This window comes from Curcuma longa, chromosome 2 (genome assembly GCF_044706935.1).
Source record: "Curcuma longa cultivar G26 ecotype Majalengka, Jawa Barat chromosome 2, ITB_CL_G26_1.1, whole genome shotgun sequence".
In the NCBI taxonomy this organism is placed as follows: domain Eukaryota; kingdom Viridiplantae; phylum Streptophyta; class Magnoliopsida; order Zingiberales; family Zingiberaceae; genus Curcuma; species Curcuma longa.
The window spans coordinates 3,697,320-3,714,873 of record NC_133862.1 but is presented as its reverse complement, the minus strand read 5'-3'; the positions used below and the strand labels follow the sequence as shown (position 1 = coordinate 3,714,873).

General features: G+C 39.1%; 1 protein-coding gene and 2 pseudogenes across 1 annotated transcript; all 3 read right to left on the bottom strand.

The window, feature by feature from the left end:
* Nucleotides 1-823: 823 nt before the first annotated feature.
* Nucleotides 824-4,874, bottom strand: LOC141821976 (uncharacterized; annotated as a pseudogene).
* A 4,722-nt stretch (nucleotides 4,875-9,596) lies between these two features.
* Nucleotides 9,597-12,151, bottom strand: LOC141821282 (subtilisin-like protease SBT1.7; annotated as a pseudogene).
* A 4,271-nt stretch (nucleotides 12,152-16,422) lies between these two features.
* On the bottom strand, nucleotides 16,423-17,080 carry LOC141819723 (protein arginine N-methyltransferase 2). The gene is given in 3 exon segments (XM_074706973.1): nucleotides 16,423-16,473; nucleotides 16,475-16,515; nucleotides 16,518-17,080. Coding segments are annotated over 3 exon segments (543 nt in total). The 5' UTR covers nucleotides 16,969-17,080.
* Between the last annotated feature and the right edge of the window lie 474 nt (nucleotides 17,081-17,554).

Here is a 17,554-nt window from a genome sequence, read left to right as displayed (position 1 = left end):
TTTTGAACTCAAACTCAAATATCAATATTTTTATACCCTAAAAATATCGTGAAGCAGATCTAGTTGACTAAATTAATTTGCACCCTTACTTGAGAGGTGTGCACCATGTTCTAAGATGGTGAAGCAGATCAAGAGGAAGTGGTGTTAGTGTCATTTGAGCCTTAGTTCTTCACCAGGATAAGAATAACATGTTTTGAAATATTAGCATGTCTTTATGTTTTAATATAATTAATTTTTTAAGCATTAGAACTAATAGATATAGACTAGTTATATAAATTTTAAGATATCCAGAAGACATGGAGATGCAATATTTTTTGGGGCAACACAATTAATTTATGATGTTTTGATGTGTGTAGAGAGTCAATAATGAACATATTATATTGGCATCTCAAAAAGAAAACCCTACAATAAGAGATTTGAATTAACTTAACATTATGCATTAACACAGATATTGTCCACTTTGCTAGCTACTTAGTGATTGTTGGCATCATGACAAACCCCTAAAAGAGAAACTGGCTTGGAGAAAACATTTCTTTTTCAGGTTTGGCATACAAATACATCTTAAGGTTTCCTCATACACCACTGATGAAAACATCCTTTTGGAGTTTTCCTCTATTACAGCAACAAGAACATGATTTGCTTCTTTGCTTTGTCATCACTTCGCCCAGGCCATTGTGCCATTTCTCGTCGTCATCGTCATCATCATCCAAGTAACTACGCTAATTGAATACTAAATGAACAACACACAGATGCGAGTTCCTGTGAATTTTATTGACAAACCAAGAATTTGGTTTCCAAGCTTAACTCCCTATTTTGAGTCCAGCTACATGTCTTGGTCAGGCATCATGAGTGTTGGTATTTGCCCATGGTTAAAGTCCAATTTGTTCATCCTCACACAGCAAAGGACATGCTCTGGTAGTTCCTCCTGCTTCTGTGCCTGCATCAGTTTTTTGATCCATGAAACAGTTTTAAGCTGTTCCTCATGTTTATAACAAAATGGAGCACATTACTATATATAATGTAATGTATGCAGTCTCAGCAACACATTAGAATTTTTCCATTTTGCCAAGTGATCAAAGTTCAGGACAAAGTCACAAGGATGGAACAGATTCATGACTAGACAGACTGTTAAAATTTGTCTAGACCTACCCATACAAATCTTAACCCTCTTTTCCAAAGTCTAGGACGCTAATGATAACTCAAGGGAGAGATAAAATTCATTAAATTGACCCTAAATAGTTCAGACAAATGTGACTTGATGATGAAACCAAAGTTCAGGCACAAAAACTGTCATTATTGCATATTTTCATCAATACCTGTAATCATCCACACCAGACTTGACAAAAGTCTCATTCTAGAGTTCATAGTGAATCCATATCGCATCATAAACTCATACTAGTACATGTATTGGAGTGATACAAGACCTAGGAGCTTAGCACTTTCTCATTTGGTTTCTTGGTAGAGCTTTAACAGCATGCCAAATCTTGCCAAGCTAGTGAGCTAAATCCAATTTACAGACAACAAGAAGCAAAACAAAGCATATTCCTATACCCTTAATTGAAATGTTTCTCAACGATATAACTAGAAGCTGAGACTGATAACTCATACAAAAACTAATTGTTTGTTTTCTTTACCTGGATGGTTAACCCCAGATCAAGTATTCCATACTTCAACCTTTCTTTGAATGCTTCAAGACCCTTTCTTGAAATATAGCTAAACCGATGAACATCCAGGTCAATTTCAAAGTAATTTGAACCCTGCATATATCGAAGAAAAACATAGTTTTTTTATTCATGAATATACAAAACAAAAATACAGTCAATAAAACAAATCATGCTACTCTATAGAAAATGAACTTGTAGAACTTTTAGATAGATATGGATGCATGGTTAACTGATTCCATTTATATTTGAATAAGATATACACTTGGAATCATGATTCTTTCACCACCATGTAACATGTAAAATAGCCTATTTTTAGGTGTATACCTGGTAAAAGTTGTGCTGAGGCCTTGAGAGCACTGGCTTTTCATTGTAAGCCTGTACAAGCTTCTTTTCTGCAGTATTCAAGTGGAGATCCTCAGGATTAGCTAACCCAGCCAAAATTTTCAACCTTTCTCTATAAGGAACAACCGAGTCCATGGAAACCCTTTAACCTTTTCTACTTCATCATTTATGAATCGCTGGGGAAAGTTGTGCAGTATCAATAAAAATGGATTTTATACGTCGCCAAGCAATTAGTACAAACTTATGGAGCAACTTACCCTAATGCTGTCCTGAAACTGTTGAGAAATATCTTTGTCAAAATTGTCAGATACCTTGAAGTAAAGCACAAGGCTGACTCCTTCTCCATCGCCATCACCAAGAAACATAGCAGCGGGATAAGTTGGAAGCTGTCAATTTTGGATGAGTTTTCACGAGTCAAAACAGAAAGTATCTCTGTACGGAAATAAATTCATCAACTTAAATTATACTTGTATGTTAACAATAAGCAAAGAGGGAACTTTCTCATGCGGCTTCACTGGTGGAAGCTCAATGTGCTGAGCAATGTGGTTTACTTTGCATGGACAGAAGAACAAATCTACTCCAATTGGAGTGTATGGACTACAACTGGGAGCAGGCACTTTTCTTCTATCTCTGGATAAGAACATTGTAAGTTATAGATTAAATGCATATTGATACGCACTTTGACATGACCACAAGTACATGGTATATTCATGCCTGAAATAGCTCTCCCCTCGAAGCTTGAAGGAAGAAGGTTCAAGGACAGAGCAGCATCCCTTCATGAGTTTTTCACTGGTTGAGAATGGAACTGATAGTCCTGCTTTAGGATGATAGAGGTATTTCTTTGAAGAACCTGTGTCAAAATCCAAAATCATGGATGAAATGTGTAGATATTTTTATAAAGTTATCACACAACAACAATAGCCAAATAAAAGCAACTATAAGATAGTTTGAAGCTGACCTTGCACATACATGAATGGAAATAACATTGTCTTAAAAATTCCTCTGCTCGGGCCACATATGCGCCTATCAAACTAGATTTTGAAGGAGACTTGATAGGGGTCGTATATAACATAGGTGGTTTACATGTGCAAGGGAAAAAAACTTATTTGGTTCAATTAAATCAATTTAGATTGAAATCCTATACTTTGTGTGATAGCTTTTACTTAAACACTTGTTTGCACATAAAAGATACGTCAGGTATTGAGTATATGCATACTATTTATTTCTATAATGTATTTTACACTATCAACTAATTTTTAATTATTCCATTTCATGCGTTTTGTGTTGCATAATTGGCATTGATTTTATTCTATGAGGAAGTAAGAATTGATATGTACACACACATTATTGCATATATAAATATGTTTTAATATTTTAACACAAACCACATGCAATTGCACATCGCTTATGTGCTACATAGTGAGTCAAGTGACACCACCTACATATGCTCTTTGAAACCTTGGTATATAGAATATCAACACAAAAAGAGATTTAGAGTAAATTCAGGCAAGAGAAATGAATGGGCAATAATCATAATTATAAATGATATTAGAAGGATAAGCAATGATGTTTGTGCCAACATTCTGCTGACTCCATAATTGGTTGTATTCAACACATCTTCTAATATTCAGGACTGCTTACCTATCCCTCTCTAACCTGTGCCAGACACTACATCATGGAAACCTTGTTGGACATGTGTAAAGGCATAGAAAATGAGGTGCTGTTAGACTCTTGTACTCAAGTCTAAGTAAACATAGAATACAAATGAAATAATGGAAGAGAAAACAAGTTTACTTACAAAATTCAGAGACCTCTTCTCCATCTTTAGATTTTCTCCTGAATGATAGTCTGATCACTGCTGATCTCCGTTTCTGACATTGTGGACTAGCACTAGGAAACTGTTGGACCTTATCATTAAAGCTGATGGATGAAACTAAATGATGTGGACAAGATGAAGTCAACTTCTTCGATGCGCTTTCATAATTTGTTTCATCTGTGTTTTCTCTGTTTTCTTTTAACTCTTTAAAACTACCACAAATATCCTCTATGACCTTTTTCATCTTGTTACAGCTCTCAATCTGGTTCCTATGCTTTGCTTCACCAACCTTTTCCAATGTCACTCCATCTGCATTTGCTGATTCTTGTTTGCTAGAAAGATCTTTGGTTTTGCCCGCATCTGTTTCTATGAATTGCTCAACCGCCACAGTAATTGGAGTCGCTTCGTAAAGTTCCTCGGGTTTGCACACAGCATCAACTAATATGGCTGCATTTTCATGGGGAACAAATTGGGTACCGACTGAACCATTTACAGAGGGAAGAACATCTACATAATATTGAATGATTAAGAAACGTTGCTCATTTAGCATTACCACAGTAAGATCACAATCACTATACTCGAATAATACCTCCACAAACACTACTGAAGTCATCATCAGACTCAGACTCTAAAATACTGACAGAATCAAACCATACTTCTTCTTGGCATATCACTGCAAAATTTCAAAACCCCGTCATTTTGTTGCTTCCTATAAATCTAAAATCAACGATGCAAACTAAGAAATAAATTCACAGAAGGCCTGAGCTGGAAGTTTTGATAATAAATTTGATACCATTCGTCTCCATCTGCCTGTGATTCCATTGCAGCCGTGTAAGATGAAATCCAAGATTGGAAACTTTAGATTTCCGGCAAGATGCTGAAGTCTTAACACGAACAAACTGGCTGCAAGCAAATTGATTTCCTATATAACTTTTCCTAGTAACAGGTGCATCAAGAACTGATGCAGAAACTTTTCCATGGCATTTTCGGAATCGAAGAGAATATTTTCTGGATCTGGGTCTTCTTTTTGATGTTGATACACAAGAACCCATGGTAGTAAATTAATATTGTGTCCTAATAGAAAATTCTTAGTATTAACTTAATGAGATGGAACCCATTCTTTGCAGTAACATGCACTACTTCTGTGCATGCTTATGGATGGGTACATCTGCTACCCAGATGCTGAGAGATCACTATTTTGTGGTGCTGCAAGATGCAAAGAACAAGACATTAACAGACAGAAATGTATTTAGCAGCATAGATTAGCTTGTATAAGTACGTGCTTATCAAGAGATGTCAACCTATGTCAAGTTAATCTTCATAGTATTAGAAGAGAACTGTCATAGATTGGTAACTATGACTGATGCATATAGATAGAGTTCTCCCTTAATTGAGTAGGAATAGAAAGGATGCAAAAGTACAATGGATTCCTGTAACTTCTAATTCCATTATTTTTGAAGAAGTCCTTGTTGACAGATGCCCTAATGGCTGTCTTGAAGATTACTTTAGAATTGGTGTTGTGGGATAGAGAATAAGTCTTCCTCACTAATGGTGGCCATTATCCATGTAGGAGCTAGCTCAAGGCCATATCCTATAATTCACAGAAACTTTCAGAAAAGGAGAGGTAAAATGACAGGTTACTTTAACATGATCTGATTCCCCTTCTTCACATAACTGATAGCAAAGGAAAATTGAATGCATTCCACTTTCTAAAATTGAACTCTTAGAAGGCCAATGCAGATTACATCAGTAAACAAAGATGTTTAACATCCACCATATTGGTAGCAGAAATGCTTCTAAAACCACTGGATGGAGTTGGAAAACACTCTTAACTTGCTAGAATTCATCGCCTTAAATTATGTGTTTATAGGTTCAAATTTAGTGCATCTAATATGTAGAACAATCTCAACCACAAGCCCACCTGGTGGAATCTTCACCTTATTTAGTTGAAGAACACAAACAGTCAAAGAAAAACAAATACAATTTAATGTGATTCAACATGAGCCTAAGCCGATGGATAAAATCTAAAACTACATAATATAAGGAGCAGCAACAGAACAAATCAAGATTTTCACCTTGTATGTGAGACTCAACCCACCTCCAAACTTCTCTAGCAACACCGATGGAGAAAAGTCTCTTAATGCTCTCTAAATATTGAAAATTCACCCCAAGATGAAAAGTGAAAACCCTCCTCTACAATCTTTTAGCATCCTACAATCTCCATGTGCACCCAATAACATCTCCTAGGCTTCAACACACTTTTCACAAATTTATTTGGCACTTGACTCATAACCGAGCCTCTTAACCCTTCAATGAGAGACAAAACCACAACGACAATAGTAAGCTGTAAGTTCCAACTAACGGGGTTAGCTACAAGGTTCTGAGAATCCACCTCAATAATAAAGATAAAGTACATTTCCCTAAGTACAACAAGTCTAAAGATCTAGAAAAACTGCAAAAGATGCATTCTACTGCAAGCAAAGCAAAGCAAACCAAACCAAACCAACTTCGAAGGCAAGGAACATCACTAAATATGAAAGTAATAGGGGCTAAGAGACTTGATGTGATGAAGACAAGACAAAAGAAAAACGTGAAAAATGACAACTTACCAAGTCTGAATAACTAAGAACGGCAAAATTTTGCAAATGTTCTACTAGAACACGTTTTCTGACTAAAACAGTTGAACAAACCAGAAAATCAAGATCCAACAACCAAGCAAACAACTGTTCAAATATATATATATAAAGTTAAACGATTAGGTGGTGTGAAACCTCGAGCTAAGAAGTATCGAATTTGTTAGACAAGTATTTAATGAAGAAGTTGACTTGGCGTTTTCATAGCAAAAGAACTCCACGATCAACTTGGCATTTTCAATCTATGAGAGACAAAAGCAGTGATAACGTTTTTGAAAAAAAAAAACTCAAAGTATATGTATCAAAAAGAGTAGAGGAGGCAAAATAACAACAGGCATTTGAAAAGCAGATCCAAACTGCAATACTAAGGACAAAACAAGAAACAGATTTTCGAATCAAAAGACGGATATGCGTGAAAAACACCTCAAACAGTAAAACAAGCCTAATTTCAACCACACTAATACCAGAAACACCTAGAACGAACGATACATCCATCTTTGGAGGGTAAAATCAGCAAAGGTAAGATTTTTAGCAAAAGAGGCATTTTGATGCAGGAAAACATCAAAACCTGAGAACACATCGATTAGGAGCTCCACTCCATCAAGCGAGAAGGTGAGTGTGATGGAGATGGATCTCCGGCGATTGCCGCTGCCACCCATCCGCCGGAGACGAGAGCTAGAAGGCGAGGAGCCGGTGCAACATATAGCTCCACACCATTGGGTTGGGGCCTTCCATGGATGACGCGAGAGACGGAGGAAGAGAAGAAGATTTCAAGCTCGAGATTGAATTGAAGGGTTTACTGTGACAATACGTCCCATCGTTTGCGTAACATACCCATTTATAGAAAAAACAAGGAAGCCGCTGCGAGCTAATTTGTTAACTCTTTTAAATTCTAGGCAATGTTCATTTCACCCCTCTAGAATTTATTATGAACACTGTATTTTTTAAATTTACCATCATATTTTCCAAAATTATCAAAATTCTTCATAGTGTTTTAAAACCGTTGATAGTAATTCAACCACAAGAGCAATAAATAAGTCAAGTCGAATTAAATTTTATATTATCTAAAATTATTTAATAAAATAGTTAAGTTGAATCAAATTGAACTTATAATTAACCAAGTTATTGAAACAGCACTAGCTAGACATTAATAAAAATGTATTAATCAAAATTTATAATGTGTAAAATGTAGCATTCTTAAAAATGTCTTATGTCAAAGCTAATGACAATTATAAATATCATAGTTTATTAATGTTTGACATTTTTAATAAATACGAAGAAGTTATAGCTAATGCAATAATAAAGGGTAAACAAAATTAGTAAAAAAATCAAAAGAATATCTTTAATTGTCTATATCATCAAAAAGACTCTTTTTTTTAAAAAAAAATCTATCTAAAAAGTTATTTTGATCAAAATTATTTATTCATAAAATAAAGGGGCATTTAGGATAGAAAAGTATAGGTGTTATTTTAAAAAACTAAAAAATAGGATTTTTTGTGATAATGATAATAAAAGATGCCCTTTTAATTTTTTTTGTTAAGAATTTATAGTGATAATAAAGAGCAAAAGGGTTTAATATCTTTAATGTTGTATTGATATTCATCATGATTGTGAGTCAGACCGTGTGCTTGAAGTGGTAGATTTCTTTTTTAATGTTGTATTGATATTAAAATACCATATTGCCTCTATCTAAAACTAAAATATTTATTTGCTATTTTAAATTATCTTCACTTATTAATAGATACTTTAAACGATAAAATTAAAATCTCAGAGAACATTTAATAACATTAAAACCTTGTGATAATATTTTATAAAAGTTATAAAATATTGAAAATTACCCTAAAAACTTTAACAAAGTAATTTCACAAGTATAAGAAACAATTGAATATTTTAAAATAGATTATTTTTGAACGGCCAATTTATATTAATTAATTTATATATTTATAGTATATCATGTTATTTTTTTAAGTCTATTGAGTTGTATCAATTTAATTAATTTTCATTTCTCAAGATAATTTAAATTTTTACTTAATTAATATTGTTTGGGTGAAAATCTCTTAAGTGACTAAAATTTATTATTATTATTTTTCAATAAATGGTGCAAATATATGGAAGAGGACAAATGAGAAAGTCCAAGATAATAAATATATGTTATGGGTAAAAATAAAATAAAAGATAACAAACATCCAAGTGCATTTTTTTTTATTATCTTGACTAGTATGTGTCTATATATTATTTTAAATTAATATGATATTATTTTAAAATGGTAAAATTAAATATGACAAGAACACTCCTTTTATTGTATCAATTTCCCTTTAAGAAACAACTAGCTCCTCCATTATTAAAATTAAAAATGATGCCATGTAGAAAAATAATGAGATACAAGGGGACAAATTATCAACAATAATGAGGATATTTTATTTTTTTAGATATTACTAAATTAATTAAAGGGTAAGGGGTTGTGGTCAAAATGAGTCTTTTTGGGAACTTGGGGCCCTAAAATTCTTTCTAATTAATATTTTTATTACTCTATAATTTTTAATGGAAACAAGGAAAATGAACCGGTCCAATTCGCTTTTGTAGAAATCACTTTGTTTGTTGAATTTTAGTTTATTTATTATCTTAAGGCACAAAATTCTTCAATTAAAATTTTCCAATGCATTTAGTCTCAAGATAATTTATAAATAACTTGTAAATATTTTGTTTTAGCATAATACCAAATTTTAAACATAAGCTAATTATATTTATAAACTATCCTCGGCCTGCAAGGCCGGCCCAGTACGGCCTCGGCCTAGGTGTTACGATAAACGATAGGTTACAAGAATATGACGGCCCGTTATCAACTGCTAGAAACCGTGATAATGGCAGCAACACGTGGATAACGTCTGTGGCATTTTATTTGTTTTTCAAAAGCAATTCTCGACTCTTTCCCTCCTTCTGTAGCTTCGATAATTTGAGAAATCATTTTAATTTTATGTAATTTTAAATTATGAGAAGATCCCTTAACAATAATTTTATATACTTAGCTTACCAATTTAAAGAAGAAGTCAAAGAATTAGTCAATCCATTTCAAATCAAATTTCTTATTCATAAAATAATTAATAACAATTGTTACTTTTTCACCCCTTTATTTTTTGGGAAGATGAAAAAAAACAATTTTGATCTAAAACGTCAACAAGCATAATGTGAAATTTATAAAAAGACATGAAGAAAACGCTTCCACTTATTTTATAATGCACCGTTACGCATGAACTGGACCGGTGATCCAAACCCGGGCTATCACGACCGTCCATTTTGGAGAGCTGCCTGGTCCCGAATATTTATGTCCACGTGAAGGCCAAAGGGCTAGCGACCACGTGCTTCCCGTCGCACCACACGAGGCGACCGAACGCGGCGGAGCCTGACGGCTGCGACGCCGCGGAGAAGCTCACCGTGTAGCTCTTCCTCTCCCCCGTGCTCGCGAAGCTCAACTCCTGCGGATACACCGCCACACTCACCTCTTTCGGAGCCGATACCGTCGCCTTGTATGTCCCCGGCGCCCCCACGTTGGTCAGCGTGCGCTTGTACTTCACCGTTGTCGTCTTCGATGAGCCGCCGCCTCCCGCGCCGCTCGCCGTCGCGAATGCCACCGAGAACGAGGGGTAGTTGAGATCAGACACCGAGTAGATAGTCTTGCTGTTGCAGGTGACGTTGTGCCGCCCGGAGACGGCCTGAATCTGGATCATCGTGTAGTTTAGGGCGCATAGGAAGTCGATGTAGTCGTCGGTGGTGATGTCGTAGACGAGGCCAGGGTCGAGGGCTTTGGGTGGATCCACGTGGCCGGCCCCGAAATCGAAGGGCGTAGCCGCGTGGCCGGTGGCGACGTCGAGGATGCTGTCGCCGTTGGGGTAAACGGAGTAGCTGGTGGTCATGAGGGCCGATTTGATGGCGCTAGGGCTCCAGTCCGAGCACGCCCCCTTGAGGAGCGCTGCCAGGCCGCTGATGTGGGGGCACGACATGGAGGTGCCGGAGATGATGTTGAACTCCGTTCGCCGCGGATCTGCCGCCTGCTCCGTCGGCCCGACCTTCCCCGTCCAGGCGGCAAGGATGTTCACCCCAGGCGCGAGGATGTCCGGCTTCAGGATGTCGGGAGCGATGTAGCTCGGCCCGCGAGAAGAGAACGCAGCCACCACCGGCGACGGCGTGATGCCGACCTTGGTTCCGCCGAACGCGATTGTGGCCGTCGGGTTCGGATCTGAGAAAAGGTAGGACTTGATGACGTCCCCGGCCCTTTGCCCGACGCCAGTGGCTGGGAGGATGTGTGCATCGGCAACGAGCTCCTCCCCGTTGGCAGCGGAGTTGGCTAGGATCATACCGGCTCCTCCGGCGTCCCTCACGACGAAGCCCTTCTGAACGCGCGCATTGATACCGCGATCGCATAGGACGATTTTTCCGGAAACCTTGTCCGGGAGAAGTGTTCCCCGCATACAGAGATTGCCGTTGGTGGCATTGGTGGCGTTCCCGGCGTAAATGAAAGGGTAGGGCGAGGAAGACAGAGGCTTCCCGCTGTAGAGCGAGACGCCGGGTATGTTCTTTCCGTCTCCGAGCACAGCGTAGGCGGGGAAGTCGCGGTCGATCGTGCCGGCTCCAACGGTGGTGATCCACGGCGCCTCGTTGGAGAGGGAGGAACTATCGGGGCCGCCATTGCCGGCGGAGCAAGACACCACAACCCCTTTAGCCACGGCATTGAAGGCTCCGATAGCTATGACGTCAAGAAAATAGTCCCTCGCGCCGCCGCCAAGGGACAGCGAAAGGACACCACACCCGTCATCCACGGCCTTGTCCATGGCGGCGAGTATGTCGGAGCTGTAGCACCCGATAAGCCAGCAGACCTTGTAGACGGCGATGCGCGCGCGAGTCGACATGCCGCGGGCGGTGCCGGCGGCGTAGCCCAGCAGGTTGGCACCGGCGACGGCGGATCCAGCAGCGGTGGAAGAGGTGTGTGTGCCATGGCCGTCGTCGTCGCGTGGCGACCTCGACTCCTTGGACTCGTCAATCGGGCCGTAGCGGCCTCATACCCCTTGAGGAAGAACCGGGCACCGACCAGCTTCCGGTTACAGGCGGCCGCCGTGAAGTCCTTCGTTTCCACGCACTCACCCCTCCAGCTCGCGGGGACGGGGCCGAGCCCGGCGTCATCGTAGCTCCTGCGCTCGGGCCACACGCCGGTGTCTAACACCCCGACGACGACGTCGCTCTCGGTGTTGAACTGCGGTATCAGCGCCTCGGTGCGGTCGAGGTGGAGGAACTCCGGCGTGCGGGTGGTGTGGAGCTCATAGCGAACCTCGGGGTGGACGGCGAGCACACCGGGGAGGTCCTCGAGCGCGCGCGCCTCCGCGGGGGTGAGCCGGGCGCAGAATCCGTGGGCGACGGTGTGATATGTGTAGAGTACCTCAGCGGTGTCGGATACCGAGCGCAGCGAAGCGTCGTACCAGCGACTGTGCTCTGCGAAGGCCGCCGGCATCTGGGCCTTGGCCATGTGGACTATGTAAGTCTTCTTCCTGAGCTCTGCAAGAGAAATCTTACAGCCGCAGAAGCAGCCGAGCAAGGAGAGGAAGAAGTAGAAGCGGAGGGGAGCCATGGCCGCTCTCTCCTTCATCTCCTTGGTTTTGCTTCTGGTTTTAAGAGCAGAGGAGGAGAGAGACGTTGGTGAAAAAGGCGGAGAAATGGTTGCCGATAAGTTTGGAGGAAGGGGACCGATTGCTTGGAGACAAGAACAAAGGAAGAGACAAAGAGGAGATGATGAAGAAGTACGGCCACTATGGCGATTGATGAAGATGACGACGACGAGGACGAATGAAGAAGAAGTAGAAGCATGGATTGGGTAAGGCGTGTGTGATGGATGATGAAGAAGGAAGCGATGGTGTTGGATTTGCTGCTTGTTTGTCTGTGCCCACCACTGGGAGAGACGATACGAGGCGGCTTGGGTGGGGAAAAAGTGAGGGAGAGAGATTCCAAACTGACAGTGAGGAAGAAAGGGTTGGTGGTTTCCAACGACCACCTGTGACTACAGGTCTACATCTCTAGTCAAGAATAAAACCCCCCACAAAAACAAAAAGTATTTTACCGTAGGCCCTCAAACCGTCAAACAGGTCAATCCACGGGGACGGATCAATCCATAACGGATCCATCATTTGACGGGGCGGACGGGCCGACCCACCAATTGGCGGATTGCGAAATCTCCAACTCAACCCAATTCAAGGCAGACCGCGGATTAGGCGGGCCAACCTACGGGCCTATTAAAAAATAAAAAAATATTAAAAAGATTAAAAATTAAAAATTTTAATTATAATTTAAATGGATTAAGTTGAAATTTTTAAGTTTAAATTATAATTTTTAAGTTTAAATTGTAATTTAAATGGATCAAACTCACTAATTTATTGAGTTTTCTACTTTAATTTTATAATTTAAAAGAAATAAATAAACTTTCTCAATCCACGGGCCAACCTAGTCCGCCACGGGCCAACCCATGCGGGTCACGGACCTAGGCGGGTCAATCCATCTGAATCCATCTTAAAACGGGTTGATAAAATTTCAACCCAACTTGTCTAAATTATTTGATGGGCGGATTAATCCGGCAGGCCTAACCTAAATTGACGGCTATAGTAGGCCCTACTTGAAGTTCAAAATTTTCCAAAAAGACACATTAAGATTTTAATTTTCTTAAAGGGTGTTTTTTTTCTCTTTTGCAAAAGGTAGAATACGTCACTTTAGCGGTTCAATGACTTGACCCCATGACCATCTGTGAGGAGGTAAATCGAAAAACTGCAGTTGGTCACGACGCAGGAGGGTATTACCTGGCTTCGCCAAGATTTAAACTCTTGTCCTCTTTTGTAAATCTGTTGCGTTATAACCAACTCAGTTATATCCTGAAGCTATTTTTTTCTCCAAATTACGAATTAGCGGGGCAATGACTTGGGTGATCATGTTTGGGTTTTCCGATAGGGTGCCTTATTAGTGATTGATGGAGGATCCAGCTTCGGTGAGTGATCATGCTGAAAAGTGGCAACTCCTAAATGGTGGATGTTCTGCTGGAAATGATGATACAAGTTATTTTTGGCAAGATCTTTAATACTTAAGTCACTGAGGCATAGTGAATAATATATAATGCAAAAGTGAGAAAGTCCTTTCAAATGATAACTACATGAGTACTTACATGTATAAGATGCATATTGTGGCCATGATATTTAAAAAATTAGAGAATATTTAATCATTTTAATTATTAATTCTAATTTGATGATCATTCATTCTACTTGTCTCTATTAATGTCAACAACTATTATTGGCCATTAATTATAAGATTGATAATGGAGGAATCATGTAGTGGTCATGAGTCACATTTGCTCATCTACTGTGGTGAGGGGTATTGAACTCGAGAAGTTGAGCTTGGAGTGGTTGGGGAATTGAGCTCGGAGTAGTGAAGTTGAAGAATTGAACTTGGGTATAGAGCCCGGGAGATCAAGCTGTTAGCTTAGTTGATAACATTTGTAAACCTCTAAAGGTGTTGATGTGCTAGCTTAGTTCGAGAGTATTATATTTCAGGGATGTCCTAAAACATTCATCTTATGATAATATTATTTATTAGATAAATAGAAATTTACTATTTGAATGCATATTCTCTATGTGTTTGATTAGATCTTAAACTCATAATGTCTGCAATATGATTTATAGCATAAGGGAATTTGTGATTGGATCACAATTAGTGAGCATCTCTACATATGCAATTATAAATATATATTAAATTATCCCTAATGGATGAATTGATGAGCACGGACGTCATCAATTTTATTGAGACTAGCACGTTTAAACTCCTTAGTTAGCCAAGCAGTTGTTCTCACTAATTGGAGACATTGAATGTTGAGAGTTAAACGTGGATGCTAGTTAAAGGTAACTAGTTCATTAGAGTGACTTGCCATAAGATTTCATATGATTCTATGCACATGTCAATGAAGATCTCAGTGCAGCTTAAGTGCGAGTTTTCTTTCACTTGCAGATATTTAAGTCACCTTGGTCATGAAGGCTTATACTTTGATATTTTAAACAAACATCTCCAAAGAAATGTTGACTCGGGATGATTGAATATAAGTCGCAGTGTCTGAAGGTATTTGGATAACCCACAGAGGATTCACTTCTCCTTAGAAAAGGAGATGTATATCCTGCGGTCGCTTATCAGGATTGTTACTAGAAGTTTTTGGCCAAAACATTGCATATCAAGAGTATGGTACTCTTGTACACATATATAAATAACTTGAATCCGCAGGATACGAAAGCAAACTTGGGCTAAGTATGACGTAGTCAGCCTAGTGAGGACTGACACAAATAGATCATGTCCTGAACTAAGCGGATATAAGACGGTGAAAATAATGAACCACGTTTCATTGTAACTACTGAAAGGTTTAGAAATAGTTCTGGAATCAATCGTTGATTTTCTGATCAATTGGGAGTCATGATGTATTACTAGGTGTCACTCATGATCATTCTGTAATTAATGATTAATTATAGATAACTAATGTAGCCGAGAACCTATTGGGTTACACACATTACAAGTTTCTCTGAAGAACTTAAAACGAGTTTGAAAATTGAATTATCAGATCTAGAGAAATAAAGTTCGGTTGGACTGGATACAGGGCAAAGATGATGACTTCGTCTTATGAAGACAAAATGAATCAAATGGGTTTAATGCTAATGAATATATTATGGTAGATCAAAAGCGATAATGGATTTCGTTATGAAGATGAAATTAACTAAATTAGTTTAGTTCTAATTGGAGGTGTTTTAGTTATTGATCCAAGTGATTTGATTTTGAACCAACTTGATTTAGTTTTGAAATAAACTTAAGTTGGTCGGCATATGAGTTTTAGGTATCGAACTAAGGATGAGGTTTTGAATTGGATTCAAATCCAATAAGAAATGTTATATGGATATAAACATAAAAGAGGAATGAACGATTTAGATTAAAATCATGTTTGATCAAAATCGTTCATATGAACCCATCTATATAATATGCCCCCTAACCGACCGAACCTTTCCTACACCGCATGAAGCCTCCCAAATCACGATTGCCCTGTTGCGCGCCCGCCGCCTCCTTTGGTGGAGAGTAATTGAAAAAACTCAAGATGATCGGAGCCCTAATCGCACGCAGTTGCTATTGCTTCTCCCAATCACGATTCTGACCACAGTTCTTCTTCTTCCTCGATCGTGCACCGCCACCCCTTCCTCTCCTGAGCGCGGTGGTCGTACCCGTACACCGCCGTTGAGGCTTTGCTGGCCGCGTGAAGATGAACCGCGCCACCTTCCTCGTGCGAATCACGATACTTCCCTTTCGAACCACGTACGAAGAAGAGGGGATTGGAAACCCTAGCGCCGTCAAACCTATAAGTTGTGTCACCAACCAAGGGAGAGGGTAGCCGGAATCCAAGCTAAACAAGTATATAATTAAGAAAATAAAATATGATGTTGAAAATTATATAAAAATTAATGATGAATTTTTAATTTTTATTGCTAATTTCTATTTAAGAATTATAATATCGATTATTAATTTAACAATTGAATTATAATATTAATCTCTATAAAAAAAATTGTTATATCGTTATTTTCTGGATGTCTGTATATTTGTGTCTGATATTTGTATAAATTCAATTACTAATTAGTGATTAAATTAATAATAATGATCAAAATTATAAATGGATCACGTATCTAACAATCGACATATAATTCAATTCAAATTATATTTCTTATAATAAATTATATTTTTTATAATAGAATTATATTTCAGTCATTATATTTAGTCGCTAAATAAATTTGTGATGAAAAAATTTATGACAATTCGGTATTTTTGTTGTGGTTGCTCTTTACTTTTGAATTAAAAAAGGATTATGAGACTAGAAAACAAAGCAAAATTGACTTCTTTTGACTAAAAGATGCAGAATTGATCAAGAAAATTCCATCATAAGAACATCCTGCCATCGGCCAAAAACAATCTTTGACATTCTCCTTCTCTCCCCATCCACAGCGCAGCATCATCATCTGCCCTCCACGATAGTGTGCTCCACGGGCCCGTACCTCTGAATCGCTTCGTCGACGAGCCCCATTCCGAAGCCAACCACCCTCCCTCCGCCGCCACCGCCGCAGACGGCCCTCGCGTGCGCCTCCATCAGCGGCCTCTCCCAAGCCATCATCACCGCCTTGCTCTCCGAATCCATCACCTTGTCCTCGCTAAAGGACACCCTCTCCTCCAGGTAGCTCGATCCTCCCCCGTCGCCTTTGCGCTCCGCGCGGGCGACGGCCCCCAGGACGAGCTCCGCCTGTATGCAGGCGTCGAGGAGAGCGTCGAAGGCCTCCTGGTGGCCGTGCTCCATGGCGAGGTCGCCGGCTGAGAGGTTGGAAGGGGAGAGCGCGTTCCACGGGGCGCCTGCGGAGAGAAGGATGCTGGAGGCGGCCGCGTGATCGTGCAGGGCGGCGTGCAATAGGGGAGTCATAGAAGAGTGTCGATGGTCGTTGAGCGACGGCCGACGGGACTCAGAAAATTAGGGCGCCAATAAGCATATTGGGCCGGCCCAATTGAGCCCACAATATTTCTTTTATTTTTTTAATGAAATTTTGCGATGACATTTGAAATTACACCTTGCAAATCTTAATTTCCATAAAATTTACAGTAAAGTACTACAATTTAAAGTTTATTGAGAGATAACTCCTAATAATTAGATATTTTCAACTAATCCAGTTAATTAGGAAAAAAAGCAGCTCGCGCACTCTGCAAACCATTATACATTTTTCACCAAATAAATTAATAAATAATATTTAATATGGCCATCACGTCCAATTCATACACTATTGATAAAAATTAAAAGGATATTTTAAATTTAATTTGATGGACGGTGATCTAAAAACACTGGACTGCTGGATGAGTGCTTTTCAATTTATCTTTATATATGTGATGAGAATTTTTATGAGATAAAATCGAACATCTCTAAAATTAGTTGAGCAGTGGACCTCAAGAAGGATATTTGATGTTAATTAAAAAAAATTTTAATTTAAAAAATAATTTATTTTATTTTTTTAATC